This window comes from Gadus macrocephalus, chromosome 22 (genome assembly GCF_031168955.1).
Source record: "Gadus macrocephalus chromosome 22, ASM3116895v1".
Lineage (NCBI taxonomy): Eukaryota > Metazoa > Chordata > Actinopteri > Gadiformes > Gadidae > Gadus > Gadus macrocephalus.
This window is the reverse complement of record NC_082403.1, coordinates 17990916-18008475: the sequence shown is the minus strand read 5'-3', so window position 1 is coordinate 18008475 and position 17560 is coordinate 17990916. Positions and strand designations below refer to the sequence as shown.

At 44.0% G+C, this 17560-nt stretch overlaps 2 protein-coding genes across 2 annotated transcripts; both read right to left on the bottom strand.

The window, feature by feature from the left end:
* Positions 1-556: 556 nt before the first annotated feature.
* LOC132450810 (ras-related protein Rab-25-like) lies at positions 557-5462 on the bottom strand. Its single transcript, XM_060042910.1, has 5 exons — positions 5095-5462; positions 4332-4527; positions 1650-1843; positions 1266-1346; positions 557-1072 (listed from the first exon to the last, which is right to left on the bottom strand). Exons 1-5 carry the CDS (start codon positions 5129-5131, stop codon positions 957-959), a joined length of 624 nt encoding a protein of 207 aa, XP_059898893.1. The 5' UTR covers positions 5132-5462; the 3' UTR covers positions 557-956.
* Positions 5463-6944: 1482 nt separating this feature from the next.
* Positions 6945-17311, bottom strand: ubqln4 (ubiquilin 4). Its single transcript, XM_060042902.1, has 11 exons — positions 17060-17311; positions 15870-16021; positions 15473-15648; positions 14777-15039; positions 14532-14690; positions 14114-14336; positions 13814-13953; positions 13213-13296; positions 12922-13037; positions 12482-12779; positions 6945-8824 (listed from the first exon to the last, which is right to left on the bottom strand). Exons 1-11 carry the CDS (start codon positions 17201-17203, stop codon positions 8672-8674), a joined length of 1908 nt encoding a protein of 635 aa, XP_059898885.1. The 5' UTR covers positions 17204-17311; the 3' UTR covers positions 6945-8671.
* Between the last annotated feature and the right edge of the window lie 249 nt (positions 17312-17560).

Sequence of the window (17560 nt, the reverse complement as noted above, 5' to 3'; positions counted from 1 at the left end):
TAAAGATGAGTGCCTGCCTGAAAACATATGTTATTGTGGTACATTTATCCTAGATATGAAAACTAAAGACGTAAATGTTAAGACATCTAACATAGCTTACACCTTATTGGCTACCTACACCTTGCTCTAGTATTTGCTGTTCTCAAAATGTGTCGCCTATGACATTTATTCATTTAGTTGGGTGGGGATCGCTCCCTTTGTTTAAAAAACAGTTTTATCAGGACTTTTTATAGTGTATGTATTAATTAGTGTGAGTGTTTTTCTGCAGTTGGACCTTAGAGCTGTTTTTTGATGTACCCCCGACCCCCCTCTTCTCTGTGTACTGGGCTCTAGAGGTTAATGAAGAAGGTTAAGGGGATTAAAGGTCGTTTAAGGTGTTGGTATGTGTGTGATTCTTTCCCAGACTACACTGACACCTACAGGCCACGGTCAACACAGTTTAAGATGGTGTTGAAAAAGGGTTGCAAGGCCCACGCTATATCAATCCCACCTCAAATGAATCCAATACTCCAGTGTAGATTTCTGTCGGTATTAGAGATGCACAGAGACCAAAGAAAAAAGACAAGCTTTTTTTATAAGATTAAATTTATCCTACTGGATTCAAAACATAAATGTGAATAAAATAACGGAGACAAAGTATTGCAGTGTCATCTTTTAGCATTTACAACCATTCTTTGCAATGGTAAGCACCAGCTTACCACCTCCGTTTTACATTTAGGTCATCCATCCATATATTAAATACAATTTCTGCACTTTAGAGCAACCACATCATAATCTTTGGGTCCAAATAGTACCGACTATCAGTTTATTTGTGGCAAGCAGTCGGTTGACCTTGACAGCTGAACACGATGATGATAGTGATGATGATAGTGATGATGATAGTGATGATGAGGATGATGAGGATGATGAGGATGATGATGATGACATGTCTGTCACCAGAGACCCTGGTGGTCTTTTCAAAGGTTCTTACAGCAGGTTCTCCCCTCATCCTTGGGCTCGATGGGGTTGGACAGGGTCACTGCGGAGATGGAGCCTCGCGTCACCTCTTTGCTGGCCACCTTCTTATGGATAGCTAAAGGAAAACACAGGAATCAGTAGAGGATCCTACACGCGCGCACACACACACACACACACACACACACACACACACACACACACACACACACACACACACACACACACACACACACACATAAACACACACACACACACACCTTTGACCTTGTAAAATAGGGCTTATAGCTTTTTGCAGGTACAGAGCATACCTTTGAGGACCTCATTGAAAGCAGCCTCGACATTGGTGGAGTCCAAGGCTGACGTCTCCATGAACATGAGCTCTCTCTTGTCTGGTAAAAGAAGATCGGATTCAATATCGCAGTTCACTTATCATGCAAAGCAAAGGATATCTTAGAATCACAGCTCACTGGACGCATGTACAGTCGTTTTCACTCCTGTGTTGAACATATATTTGCTATACTATACTTCCTAAACAATAACATTTGATAACATGCACACATACATCGGAATAAAACAACAACATAACAGCTCTTCAGAAATTTGGAGAACGCTACTAAAATGCATGTCTATACAAACGGCCTGATAACTATTCAATGACAAATCAATGAGAGAGATTGATCAGGAGGTCGGACCTGCAAAGTCTTGGGCCTCCTCGGTGGGCACGGTGCGCACGCTATCCAGGTCGCTCTTGTTGCCCACGAGCATGACCACGATGTGGGGGTCCGCGTGGTCGTACAGCTCCTTCAGCCAGCGCTCTGCGCTCTCATAGGTCAGATGCTTACTGATGTCATAGACCAGCAGTGCTCCGACGGCACCCCGGTAATATCTGGCGTAACAGAACAGAGGAAACCAGGGTTACACTTCACGTTGCGATGTGCTGTGAGGGTGTCACTACACAAGCAAGTCCATTGTGATCAACAATGTACTTAATATTTAAAAACATCATTGAACAGCATTCCAAGAGTAACAAACTAACCTCTGTGTGGTCACATGCTATGCCACAACATTATTACATATTAATCGCATGGTGTCACAGGTTGTTACCTTATTGCTGTGTAATTACAATGTAATAAGGACGCGCTTCTGTAAAGTGTTACCAAAACCATGTCAGCAGCCTGATAATTAAAGCCTATGTTAACAACATGTGTTTTTGACTGTATATGGTGTGTGTGTGTGTGTGTGTGGTTTTGTGTGTATGTGTGTGTGTGTGTGTGTGTGTGTGTGTGTGTGTGTGTGTGTGTGTGTGTGTGTGTGTGTGTGTGTGTGTGCGTGTGTGCGTGCGTGCGTGCGTGTGTGAGTTTGTGTGCGTGTATCTGAATGTGTATGTATGTGTGTGCGTGCTTGCGTGTGTATATATGTACTAAAGAAAATATTATTAATTACTTTCTGCCCAAATGAACCTGCTAAATTAACTTTCATAATTTATATTACTTTACAATAATTAGGTCAAAGGTCTAAGTTGCAAAGATGATTATTATATGTAAGAATTGTGGAATTTTTGGATTAAAAGAGTAATTTGAAATTAAAACAAGGTTTTAATACAGTGAACCTTAAAATAAATAGAGCAAGTACATTATTCTTTTCCCAAAAGTGTATTCATGAGGTACCTCAGGAGTTTGGTCAATTTAAATAGCTTTAACCACTTCCAAACTTGGGAAACTAATGGCTGGGAACTGGAAATAACAAATAAAGTCAATTAAATGTACGTGAACTGCTCCTAGATTAAAATGAGTCTCTTCAGACTGATGCAATCTGAAAGTGAAAGGACACATTTAAATAAGGTCCTACGAATATGTAGAGCAATTGGTAATCTGTAAAAAAATCTATTTGAACAAGATATTCTAAAATACCCCCCCCAAGAGTTCTCCTGATATCAGGGGCCCTCCCCCTGGGGCCCCTTCTAGGCAAAACCACGCAAGGAAAAGACAAAGCATTTATGACTGCAATTCGGTTATCCCGCCAGCAGGTGCCAACTAAAAATGGTAGTGCTACCCTTCAGTGCCAGTTTCATGTCTGAAACATGTTGAACGGTCCAGTTGATGTACATCTGCAGCATTAATATAAAATGATGAAACAGTCATTACACGCAATTAAAAATAACTCTATTCTTGTTAATACCAAAGGTAGGTCTTTGTGAAACATTAAAGGGGCCCTATTTTATCGCAAGGGTGGGCTCAATTAGTCATCACAAGCCATTTGAATCTGCCTTTTCCTTAGTGACAACATAAGTGGGCGTTGTCATGAAAAAATACCAATGTTGTTACCTTTTAGTCATATAGGCTTTGTTTTCTATTCCATGTATTGTCTTACCACCCTGCTTTTCCTCAGTTTCGTCTAAATGTTTACCTTTGTGCTTGGGTCAGCCACCCCACCATTGCAGAGATTTCGTCTAGAATGTTAACCTTTGTGCTTGGGTTAGCCGCCCCACCGACCTAAGTGGCATCTAAATGTTAACCCTTTTGCTTGGATAACCACCCTACCTTCCTCAGCGTCAATCAAAATGTTAACCTTCCTACTTGGGTAAACCTTTCACAAGGGAGAAGGCATCCCCTTATGCACTCTTCTGCTTGATGAGAACACAGGCAACTCTGTGTCTTGGGTAAACATTACCTGATTTGATTATTGACATCTACAAAGTGGGGAGGATGGGAAACTGTATAAATAGCTCTGCCACACTGTATTCTGGACTCACTCTGCTAGAGAGGAGTCTAATGTATGCAAATAGGTTAAGTGTTTACAACTATTGTGTGCTTTTTGCATTTAGAAATCTCATCTGTTCTAGACGCAATATCTCTTGAAGGAAATTGCCATGACAGCGTCCTTCTACGTGGAGGTGCTGAAGGAGCTGGTACAGACAGGGGTGACCAAAACCTCATCAGGGGTTGGCCAGAGGTGAGTCATGAGGTCTGGATCGTTGGATCAAGGATATCTTCATTGATGATTAATGTTAAATTAAAAAACGCTCATATTTTTAAGTATATGTAATTTAAATCTACAGAGATGACTCATAGAGTTGACAGTTGCAGTAACACAGAGCGCAGTCACTGTCACTCAAAGTAACCACCTAGGTCTTATTTTGAGTCAGGAAAAACCCTGTTTATATCTGTACGTGATTTTTATGTGTGTGTGTGTGTGTGTGTGTGTGTGTGTGTGTGTGTGTGTGTGTGTGTGTGTGTGTGTGTGTGTGTGTGTGTGTGTGTGTGTGTGTGTGCGCCCGTGCGAGTGCGTGTGTGTGTATGTGATATGTCCGTGTACGCGTGTGCGTGTGTGTATGTGATATGTGCGTGTGTGCATGTGTGTCCGTGTGTACCCACGCGGAGGTGATGGCCCGGTAGCGCTCCAGGCCGGCCGTGTCCCAGATCTGGGCCTTGATGGTGTTGGTGTCCAGCTGAACCGTCCGTGTGCTGAACTCCACCCCGATGGTGGTGCGGCTGTCGTGGTTGAACTCGTTCTTGGTGAAGCGAGACAGCATGTTGCTCTTGCCCACACCAGACTCACCTATCAGAACCACTGGGGGACAAGAGGAGATTCTGACACTCAAGACCGACCTGTCAGGGCATGCTGTGGCAAGAAGCAGTCATCCAGCCAGCCAAATCCTCTTAAGTTGTCTATTAACCTGAGAGGGTTTGGCTGTCCTGCCCGGTGTTTGACTTGATGACATCACACAGCCGCAGTATTGCTTCACACGACCACTCCATTGAACTTCTGATGGAATGTAAGGATCGGACCGAATTCTACCGAGTCATGTACTATGACGTATTGAAGCCAGAAAAAACGAATCTTTCACAACAATAACACTTCCCCATATCGACTTGCAACACATCTAGAACTTAAATACCGCATAATCTGGTCAGAAGCCAAATAGTAAATACATCGTTACTTCCTCCTTTCCAATCCCCTCCCTGTATGCAACCCTTGGCATTTTTTCAGAAATCTCAACAGATCCTCTCGGCTACGGCAACGACAATGGAATGTCTTAAGGTCAAAAGCTGGCTCTGTTCTCTTTCAAAAATAACTTGAAACAACGTCAAAAATAGAAGAGGAAATGATCCACTTAGAACGAAAGATATCACTCACCTTTGAAGACAAAGTTGTAGGAATCATCGGAACCCATGCTGTGTTCAGTGTCTGCAAGGATTCACCTTACGGTCAATAAGCCCGGAGCCGGGAAACACCATCAGATCCCCAGTGTAGAAGGGAGAAGGGACAATGTGAGGAGAGAGCAACAGCAGAACAAAGCCCATACACCGCCAACATACAGTACACAAAGCTCTTTTTCCACTCTCGCCTAGAGAACCGAGTGCAGTGGATTCATGAAAACGTAGTAAGGAAGTGAAGGAGGAAAGAAACAGGTTCAGCCTGACCCTCCCTCCTTCCTCCCACCTCCTTCCTTCATTTGCAGATAGGGGCAGTGCCGGAGTGAACAGCGACCAGCCACGGCCGAGCCACGGACAAGAGTTCCTGTTGCATGACAACCAACTGATCAGGTGACAACACAGGGAAGGGAGGGAGGACGGGTGGAGAGCAGGTGTAACAGGTAGAACCACTCACACACAAACAGACAGGCTCCACCCCACCCTGTTATCCAGCTCTACCGCTCTCCGTTTGTGCCACTGAATGACACCCAACACTGGGCGAGGAGAACAAAGAGAACTCATTTGAATGTCACCAGGGAGCCCGGAGGCTAGCAGGGAGAGGCTCAATCCCAATCCCTCTCACAGGCGCGTGCCAACTGTCGTAGCGTCAATGAGGATCTTTCTGCATTATAACAGAGCGCATTGTCATTGTAAAAAGAAACACTAATGATCACGTCTACCACCAAGAAGGGTGGGAGTCCGACTGGGATATTCAGAGGAGTTTCCAATTTGTCACATGGTGTGAAAACAGCTTGAAAAACCAGAAGCCTTCAGACAATACAGCACGAGGCAAGGGTGTAGCAATCATTATGGAGGTGTGGGTGTAAATCAATGTAAGCCAACTATAGATATATTTTTTTTATCTACCACTTTATAGAACACAATATGAATATGTGATCTACATTCTGACAGTACACATGCATGTTCATGTTCATTTAAAAAAGGTGATTTTGGCAACATTTTCACAAAACTAAATTGTGGGGGCACACACAAGTGGCGATCCACTATGCAATACACAATACACAATAAAGTGGTTTAATTTAGTTTTTGTATTGTTTTTCAAGTTAGCGCTTATTTTCTTTTACATGTTTGGTCGTAATAGCAGCAACACCATTAGGTCTTTATTCTGAGGCTACAAAAATATGAATATTAAAAAAAAAGATTGAGTCATCTTCATTTAATTAGAGCGTGAAATGTGTGAGAAGTAATATTCTAATAAAATTGTGAAAAACTTTTTCTCTCTGAAATATAAACAGTATTTGAAAAATACTGACCATTTTCAAAAGGTGAGAGAGTTTCTTACAATGTGAGCCTGGGAACCAGTCATTTAAATCAAGAAGGATCAATCCAAAGACCAACACAGCCTGTCAACTTCTCTGGGTGAGTGACATGAAAACTTCAGTAGATGAGGCTCAGGATAAAGATTATAATCCACCATACAGGGTGATTCAATTTGTAATTCACATGTTGTATACAATATGACAAAGAACAAGACACTTATTTAAAATGATTGTATATATACTTGAAATTTAAAAAGTTACATTTAGAAGACCCCTCATTGTGAATTGCCCTCATAACATCTACACTCCATTTATTTCACCCCACCTCCAAGCAACACACCCCTAAGATGAAGGAATTCAAGTCTCATATAAGGACCTGCAACAAAATTAGTTAAAACGTGAAATAGACTATCAAAAAATTGTGTTGCAAATATGCATCGTATGCGTTCTAGGTCTGGTGCCAGAAGGTAAAATGTTGCAATACACTGATTTCAAACCCTGCCCAGGATCATTGAGTGTTAATGGTTCAGAGCTTTATTGCAATATTCCAGGAATGAACAGCAATTTTCACGATGATTGAGCCAAATAGGAGCAAACAATGAATCACAATTCTCTAGACCCTTGAGCTCAGCCACAGCTGCGGCCATTTAAATGGATCAACTCATCCATGACATGTAGACAGACTTGAACCACTAACAACAATTACAGTTAAAGCCATTAGACGGGGAACCAACTTCTAGAAATATATTATAGTATGCCAAAAAAAAAAAGACATATCATCACTGTCCATTAAATTACACTGCGCCAAAATGTTTTTTTTTTAGCAAGATTTTTTTTATTATTCTTTTTTAGTACAGTACTGTTAAAAGTTAGTTCCAACATGTTGAATTGGGAGATGTATTTGTATCAGCTGAGGTCAACAGACAAAGCAAAGCTATAGAAGCAGTTGCCAAGGTTACCACAACTACAATGCTGAGATTTCCAAAAGCAAAAAAAAAAAACTAGAAGTTCAATTTACATGACTATATTTCCACCATAACAAAATAATAGACTTTCCATTATGTCTTTAATCATTTTGATTTCAGATTTATTTATTTTGTTTTAGGTTTGAGACTTGCAATAATTATCTATTGGTACCATCTCCACCTCAAATCGTCTTAAATTGGTATGGATAAAATAGAAGAAAAAATGATCTTCCTGGTGTTCCTCTTCAACTGGTTCTCAATGATTATGGTGAAAAATAAATGACTTCTTTCTGCGTGAAAGCCATTCTAGATATTTGGCCGAAAATTCGGGTTTCCGACCAATCCTGGATAATTGGTCGTGCTAAATTGATGTCAGTTAAGAATGCCTTTGAGGGAAGGGAGGGGTAGGGAACGACGAAGGCACAGAGGTAGTGCTTTAAAGGTGGAGAACAGCCATTACCCATGGCTAGAGGGTGGGCAAGCCGTTCTGGAATGACCAATCATAAAATTGAAGTGTGGGAGGTGCACGTCATTAAGAAGCGCTTTATAATTTATTGTGATTTCATATATAACCCGATGGCCTGTTCGTTCAGAAGTCTAAAATAAAGGTGAGTGAGAGTGGAGGGAATAGAGGGGCGGTGTTAAAGAGTTTAATGAACAAAACAAAAAAAGGACAATCTCTTGCTTGTTCTTTCGAGACTGTCTAAAAAACAGGAGCTCCACAATATTAAAAAGCGATAACTCAGATTATGTATATATGTAAATGTGTAGAGCTGAGGACAAAGCCACATTATGTCACTCTGGATTCAAGCTCTATTCTAGGCATGTTTGTCTGCAAACAAGTCTCCCCCTGACTACAACCACCCACGGAAAAAAAATAATTAAATTAAATAACTGGTTGTGATTCTCATTGCTGATGCAACATAACACCCCCCTCAGGTAAGGAAATGGTCAAGTCCGCCACTGCAGCAGTGCACTGGAACAGATCCCTGTGGATGGCACCAACAGGATCGGGGAAGGGGGGAGGGGAAAAAAAGAGAAGGAGGAAAAAGAAGGGTGGGGAAAGAATCGGAGACGCAACATGTCCGTGTTTCTTCTGCAAAGGTTGAAACCTCTTCACTGGTATTTCTCTTGGTTCTGCCAGACTTCTGTCAGGGTCTTCACGAAGATGTATGGATGACAGCGAGTGAGTGTGTGGCTTGTTGGTTGGTTGGTTGTGTGGGTGGGACGTGTGCATGTGTGTGAGTATGCACGCTTGTCTGCATGTGTGTCTTTACGAGGGCTGTGAGCCCAGCAGTCTCTCGATGGCCGCGTTGATGTCGCCCCCGGTGGCGATGAGGGCCTGCAGATTAGCCTCTCGGTTGATGAAGCCCATGGCGCTCAGCTGGTCCAGCTGGGACTGGAACCGGACTTCTGGTGTCTGGGTCTGCGGGGGGGTGGGGGAGGGAATCTTATCAGACATCTGGACAATTGGGGGATTTAATTTTGTAGCGCAGCCCATATATTAATATAATAATTGTTGTTACGTTGTAAAGCACAAGCATCTGTATGTTTTGCTTGCTCTTTGGCGTTATTTCACTTCCATCCCGACACACCTGTGTGCTTTGGGTTGACGGACCCTACCATATATACTGTCTACACAAGCTTGAATTAGCTGCTAATAGCCTACCAAAAATCACACCTGGTAAAATAGGGGTGCATACATCTTTTTTATATGTGAAATATACTTACCAATGCAAATATCATATACAGGCTCAAGAAAGTCATGGCATGGCAGTAATGATGTAAGAGACAGTAATTATAACAAGTGGACAAATGCTTCATGAGGAGATGTATCTCATGTAAGATCAAACATGAGACCAATATTAATAACACATATCTCAACCTTTTATTTATTAAAGTTCTGGGGTCTCATGTATAATACAGTGGGATCAATACTAAAAGTGTACTTGAATCACAGTCCACATGGAAATTGCACACATGTATCAGTGTCAACACACCCTCTAAACACCCAAATTCAACAATGAAGGGTCAATGCAAAGCACTAAATGAACGTTGATATAAATGAGCCTGCAGATAAATGGTACGTTAGGAGGAATCCTGGCCACAAATGAGATGAAGCATACTTTTTTTTGCAATTGGGTAACGTGGATCTCAGAGAGCAGAAGATTTGTGTTTGCTTAGGCTATATCTTTTCAAATTGAAAAAGTGCTTTGGGAATATTATGGCTTACTACAAGCACTTAAATTTAGCCTTTGGATCTGACGTGCCTGTTATTTCAACTTGTTTCCTTAACCTGGCCACCGTAATGGACAACTGGAGAATGCATTCATTTTCATTTTAATGTTTTTGATTTATTTTTTTTAAACCAAAAATAGATTGACCATGTATTGTCCACTTGGAATTTTCAGAGACGGATACAGCCCAAGATGTGACAAACAAAAAGTCCACTTTAGTGTTCCAGCATTAAAATGCAGTCCGTTGAATAACACTCATTGTTTGGTGTGAAGCCACAGGGCAGTTTCCTTCAACGTGGTGCAGCAGGTGCTGCTAGGATTGGTCGGATCCAGATAAGATAGACGTGATATACATCAATGAGGACACATGTCCAAAGTGCAGCAAAATACCAAGTGCCCCTTTCTCTTTGGCCTGAACTGAATAACTAGGTCGCCATTTGACATTGAGGGTATTTAGCAGAGGCTTTTTTCCCAAAGCGACCTACAACGGTTCATACACAGTGACCACAGCGGAGTCTACCATGCAAGGGACACCTCGACACTAGGCTGGGAGGAGCCAGGGATCGAACTAGCAACCTGCCCACCACTTCCATTTTTGCTCCTTGTAATTTCCACAGTTTATTTGTGGTCATTGTTTTTGTTTCTAAATACTGGTCAGGAGTGAATATCAGTTCATATAACACCATTATATCTTTGAAGGTCCCATTGCATGCTACTTTCTGGATGCTTTAATATAGGTGTTAGTGGGCCCCTAATACAGTACTTGAAGACGTTCAATAAATTCAGCCTTGGTGCAGAATTACAGACACTTACAAGCCAGTCCCACAATGAGCTTTCCACAAATGTGCCGTTTTTTTAGAGGCGGGTCAAGGTGGAGGGTGGTGGTGTGGCCCTGAGCAGCATGCGGCCACGGTACCATTCGCTAGTGTTTACAATAGTGATCGACCGATATATCGGCCGGCCGATATTATTTGCGTTTGTTTTTTTTTGGAGTGATTTACAGACATTTTTTTAAATTGAGACATTGTACCATTTGTTATCATCATTGTGTCATTTTTATGATGTAAATTGAGGGAGGCTTAGCCTACAAATCCAGACCCACATCTAGAAAGCTGTAAGGTCTGGCAACGAGTAATGAAAATGGCCCAACTCGAGGGGCGGCACCAAGCATGCATTAGAAAATATCACTGGATAACACACATTGGATAACACTACGACCAATCAGAAGAATGCAAGGGGTGACAAATCCAGACCAGTGGAGCTAACCAATAGATAAGACTCTTTCCGTATCCGGTCGGTAAAACAGCAACGCTTTTGGCCCGCCTATATTGATACATCGATGTGATTGATTAATGTTCTGGGCCAGGGGAGGCCGAGAATATATCAGAGTATATTGCTCGTTCCCAGAGTGACTCGCTGAGCAAATTCAATTGTGCTCTCGGATTTCCAGGGTATAATCGGCTCCAAATTTTCGGCCCAAGAAAATCGGTATCGGCGTATCGGTTATCGGATAAGGCTGATGAAAAAAAATCGGTATCGGTCGATCCCTAGTTTACAATGGATGTATTGCAATGGCTTGGATTCATAATATCATCCAGAGGCGTACACAGCTTTTGGCCGTGTTCTGTTAATATTCTACAACAATCCGGGTGCACCGGCGGGAGTCCTGAAGCACTATATCTTAATAATATAATATATAGATAGATAGTACTTAACTGTGTAGCAACTGCAGTAGCTGCTAGCATTGCTGCAACACGGGGAATTGGTTAGCCTAGCGATTGTTGCACTTGGTTCTATGAACATCCTTTCTGTACCGACATTGATATATTGTTGCACTTCTTATGACAAATGTACTTATTGTAAGTCGCTTTGGATAAAAGCGTCTGCTAAATGCCCTAAATGTAAATTTAAATATAGATATCTATATAATATAATATATATTATCATGGCCAAAAGCTTTGTGCGCCACCGGATGATATTATGAATCTCAAACGACTGCGTCTCTGGTTCTTCCACTCAATCTGAAGTACAGATTGAGTAGCGACCTGGGGGAGGAGAAAGGGATAGTTGCCGTTTGCGGACTCCCGGTACCTCCAATATGAGACTCGTAGTGGGGGTTATCTCGGCTGCGGTGGAGCACCACCGCCGACACGGAGGAGAAAGAGATTGGTCTGGCGGTGGTGCTCCACTGCCAGGCAACAATCCCTTTCTCCTCCATGTCGTGGTTCAATCTGGACTTCAGGGAGCCAAAGCCAAAGTTCTTTTCCACCCCCCCCAATTCTTTCTCAATCATGGACGAGATAACCCCCACTACGAGTCTCGTTGTGGAAGTACCGGAGACGTCAGAGAACCCGATGCAGTCTAGCCTTTTCACCAAATGGGAGCTTTACGCAAACCGTACCTTATGTTGCGTGTTAAGCGCCATAACACCAACAGCAGAACGGTTATCCAAATAACAATGAAGTGTACAACACTTGCGTTACTGTGTGTGTATATTCACACACACGGTCGTAGCTCATTGTTGGGCCAAATTCTCTGAAAGGGGAGGTAACTTGGCCCCCCTCTGAGCTTTCCTTTTTCAAAAGGCGGAGCAGGATACCTAGTTCTTGTTTGACACCAAACGTAATTTCTAGCCACGGGGGGACCATAGGCAGGCTAGGGGAACTCATTAATGTTAGAAAACCTCAACCAGCCATAGAGAAAGACATACTTTTAGGGGTAAAAAATATATGCATTCTATTAGGTACATGCATGTGTGTGAGCAGATGAATATTTTTCAATCAACCATTATTTTTCACAGTACTCTAAAATCTCAAAATCTGTGTTTGCATGCGCTTGGAACGTACCGTTGCAGTTCCTCCTCCTCCTCCTCCCAGTCCTCCACCGAGTCCTCCTCCCAGTCCTCCACCGAGTCCTCCTCCCAGTCCTCCACCGAGTCCTCCCAGGCCCCCTCCGAGTCCACCAGCTAATCCTCCCAGTCCTCCTCCTCCCATTCCACCCGCACCTCCGGCAAACATCTGGAGCATCTGCTGCATCAGCTGCTGCTGGGCGGGGTTTGTTCCCGCGCTGGGGGAGGGGGCGGGGCTCTCCGGCACCACACCCCCAGCGGCGGGGGGCATCCCGGGGATTCCACCCGGGACCAGACTTCATTGGAGAAAAATACAATTAAAAGCTGCAAAAAAATTAACCTGAGCAGGTCCATAGAGTTCGAGAGTGTGTGTACGACTGTTTGGGCTCATCGAGAAGGTGTGCCAGTGTGTGCGTGTGTGTGTACGTGCGTGTGTACCTAGGCATAAGTCCCGGTGCTTCCGACTGCAGTGTCTGCAGGCCCTGCTGGATCTGCATGAGAGCCTGCATGGCCCGGGGGTTGGTCATTACCGAGAGCGCCTCCGGGTTCTGCATCTGTCATCACACACAATGGTTCCATCAACAGCCAATCACAACCCGATCCTCCGTTGGCTCAGCTACAAAGACCCTTTGCAACACATCCTTAAAAGCCATTACAAGCAGTTATCCATCCATGTACTTGATGCATTGCATCAATCAGTGTGGATGTTGCTGCAGCTGTGGATTTTACCTGCTGCAGGAAGACGGGCATATGGGACCTGAACTGTTCCTGCAGTTGCGGATTTCCGGCAAATAAGGGGTTGTTCATCAACACCTGCAAATAAGTGGCGTTAGAATACATTGATTCTTCATGTGGTATTGGAATTAATGTCACCTTAAAAATCTGTAGTAGAATATACCCAACACATCTTCACGTCTTTGGCCATAATAACAATATCTATACACCTTTAGTACCAGTGTCTTACAATCCCATGAGCACAGAGATATAGCATGAGTGCTCAGATTTATATTCCCGCCATAGAGTGGTTATTCTGTGCCGAGCACCAATGTCTAAAAAGAGAAGAGTCAGAACCATTCTCTCCTGATTATTGTTCCTTCAAATCAGATTTGCTGTAATTTAAGGTGGGCTTATAGAAAAGCTCTGCGCGTGTGCATGCCAATGGGCTGCCACACAGCAAGCTTAGCCTGCCGGTTCAATCCCTCATTAATATTCAATACAACCTGTGAATAAAGTCCAACATAATCAGAGTCTAATGGGATACACGATCAGAATATCAATGAGCGGCCCGTTTTCTAGATGCACTCTCTAAAAATGCGTTGTGTGTTCGAACCTGGGACGCCAACTCAGGGTTCTGAGAAAGCGATTGCATCATGCTGCGCATGTAGGGGGCAGACAGCATGTTCTGCATCAGCTGCGGGTTCTCTGAGATCTGCTGCATCAAGCTCTGCATACCGGGGCTGTTGAACATGCCTAGAAGACCAAGACATTTAATGAGGTGTGACGTTTTGGGGGGCGGGGGGTGTTAGATATCTTGCTCAAGGTTGCCAACAGGTAGTCTGCGGACAGAGCTAGAATTCCTGTAAAAACAGACTCAAAGAAGTGTGGGAATGTACGCGTCTCTTCTCTTTACCGTTCCCCAGACTGCCTGCGTTGATGCCCAGGGGGTTTGTGACGCTGGGGGTGGTCCCAGGGGTGGTGCCTGGGGCGCCTGCAGGGCCCCCCCCACTCTCGGCAGGGTTGGTGGCGCTAGGAGGCCCCCAGGGGTTGGGGAGGGGCTCCCGGTTCTCTGTCCGTGACGGCTGGATGCCAGAGTCATTGGTCCCCCCCAGGGCTGAGAAGGGGTTGCTACCAAACTGTGTGGACAGGGATCGTTTTTACTGCATTTGGTCATATAGAATACAATTTAGTCTAAATGTGACTAAAGTGAGGCTTAGCGTGATCATAGGAAACGACAAAAATAAAATGGCCTCAAAAGATAGGTTTCTAATTAAAATTGTGACCATCCATTTCTAATTGATGCTGAACAGATGAAGGTCTGGTCCACCCACCTGTTCTCTGGCAGCGCTGAACATGGGCTCCTGGATGTCGGTGTACATGCGGCGGAGGGCATTGTACCCCCCGGGGATGCTCTCCAGGTTGCTAAGCGCCCTGTCCTGGTTACGCATCATCTCCTGCATCATGGCTGGGTTCCTCGCTAGCTCCATCGTCTGAGGAATACAGAGCGCAAGTTCAGCACCGATCCTATACTCCCTGAGATAAACCCGAGAGGATGTTTGGAGTCGGACGGCCTCACTTGTCTCATGAGCTCTGGGTTGTTGAGCATGTGGGAGATCTCCGGGTTGCGCTCCATCAACTGCTGCATCTGAGGGTTGGCCACGATCATCTGCCGCATCATGTCCGGGTTGGACATCATGTTCTGCACCAGCGGGTTCTCCATGATCTGGGACAGCATCTCTGGGTTGGACATCAGCTGCCGCTGCATCTGCTGCTGCAGCTCCATGAAGTTCCCAGAGCCCATGCCAAGGCCGGCCAGGTTGGACAGGTCGCCGAAGCCAGCTGGGAAGAAAGAGGGGGGAAAAGATAATCATGAAAGACATGAATTGATGTGTTACTATTAGAGTATTTTTAACTGAGAAGCAGTGGCTTCGCTCAGTTCCTTCTAATGTCAAGTTGAGCAAGAAACCTTAAATGCCCAAACACCTCCTGACAAGCTGGCTTTTGCCTGCATGAAAGTGCTTTACAAAAGAAAAGGACTGTAGTAATTAAGAAGACACTTTTAATCAAGTGCATTAAGTTATATGTCGTTGAGGAGCAGGTAAGTGAATTACCTACAGGTAAGCTGCCGACAATGGGGAATCCAGTACTTTTTGGCTGAGAACAAACACCCCAGACACTAGACTACCCCCCCGCACCCCACCGAGGGTTTATAATGGTATCCTGTACGTATGGGAGTGGGTCTGTAGGATAAGATAATGCAGGAGGGACTCACATAGTAGGTTAGGGGTCTGTGTGGGAGGCGGGGCCGTGCCAGCGGAGCCTGCTGCTGCTGTGGTGGTGGCAGTTGAGGTTGCGGTGGTGGGGTTGGCCATCGGACTGGGGGTTGAAGCATTGCCCACTTGGCTGGAAGTAGAGCTTGTGGACGAAGAGCCAGCGCCGTCTCCAGCTCTAGAGACGGAAGGATCAGAACTGAGAATCTGGCATACAGTCTGCAAACAAGCGATGGTGTGAGTTTGCAGAGATAAGGGTAGGGGATGAACAGATAAGGGATTGCGCAGCATTTAGTAAAAACACAGAAGACCAGTGCCACCGGGGAGTCCTAGATCAGGGAAAAACATTTAGCGACGGGCGTTGGGGCGGGAAGGGTTGTCCCTGCTGCATTTCCTTACTTCTGTGCCGTCTTAATTACTAAGTGTACTGTCAGGCCGTCCTTGATGCCGTGCTGGTTGAGGCTGTCGCCATCCTTCAAGATCTTTCCGGCAAATATCAGAACCAACTGATCCTGTTTGGCCTTGAACCGCCGCGAGATCTCCTCCTTAAACTGAAAACAGAGAAGTGCGAAAGAGGAAATAAATAAAGGGACAGCACCGAAGGGACACCGAGTGGAGGGGAAAGATGTGAGCAAAATTAAGAATGGTTGTAAAAAATAAGGAGGGCTGGAGCAAACCAATGTGGCGAAACTCTAACATACTCTCATTCACAATATAATGTGAAAACAAGCCATTGATCAGCAATGTTCAATTTGGAAGATTTGTGCTTGGATTGATTCTTACATAATAATTGCACAAAGCTTGACACATAGATAAAGAAATCATGACAAATGGATAAACCTTTTCTGAAGATATTCTACCACTGCCTTGGTTTCCAATAACCACATTCTCTCACGATAGTTTCCTACCATATACATCACTGATAAGACTGAAGGTTTCCAAGCCATGCCATCTAGCGAATATGGTGGGGAAACGTAAAGACTACACATAATGACTGAAATAAAACAATGTATTCATCTTTATTCTAATCAAAAGCAATACAATCGAGGAGATACTCTCTATTCTATCCTGATGTGCAGGACTCAATGAAACATGTGGAAGAATGTTCTAGAGTCCATACCTTCTGAGAGCTCATTTCACCCCACTGCTTGATTAAACAGGTTGAGTAACATAGTAACATAGGCTATGGTTATTTTAGGTTATATAGATGTTACATTACGTTTAACAAGAGGACAGCCCATCAGCTGACACTTGTTTGGCTAGCTAACATTAGCCCACAGTGGAAGCTCATCCGGCTAGCTGTCGTTAGCTAGCTAGCCGGCAGTCCATCTCACTCACATCGCCACTATTTATCCAGACCGCCTCTCTGAGAAAAACACTTTACAGTTCATATCGTATACTGTCTGATGTATTGAGCCGACAATCGATTCAATAGGCACATCATATCAGTAGGCTAGTAATACGACAAATGCTAGGTTAGCTCGTTAGCTCCTAGCTAGTGTGTGCTAGGCTAAAGTGGGCAGGGTTAGCATGACACCGTAGCCCCGCGCTGAGCGCCTCGGTCGGCTAACCCTAACCCCGATACACACCTGGGTGACGGAGGCGTCTTCACTGATGGCGATCTCCTCCTTATCTTTGGGGGTTTTGACTGTGACCTTGATAATAGTTCCCTCCGGTGCGACAGTTTCATTATTGTTGTTATTTCCAGGATCCGCGGCGCCGTTGTCAGCCATCTTTACTCCTCCGATGGAACAGCTTGGGTTCGTCAGCTTCCGGGTCAGGAGAGGTCACGTTTCTTTCCAGAACGAACCATTGGGACGCATGCGCTTCACATCTTTGGTAAAATATAAATAAATAAGTATGGATATACATGATATTATATATTGATTTTTATAAATAATATTATTTTCAATTTCATAATAATGTATGATCATCTTTGAGAGTTCCCCATCAGACAGACAAATACATAACTAGTGGGTATTTATGGTTCTTTATTATTATTAATTAATTAATTATTAAAGTGTTTATGAAGTTGTGTAGTGAGGTGAAAATAGGCCTTTGTAAATGTAGGTCTGTATGCAAACACATTT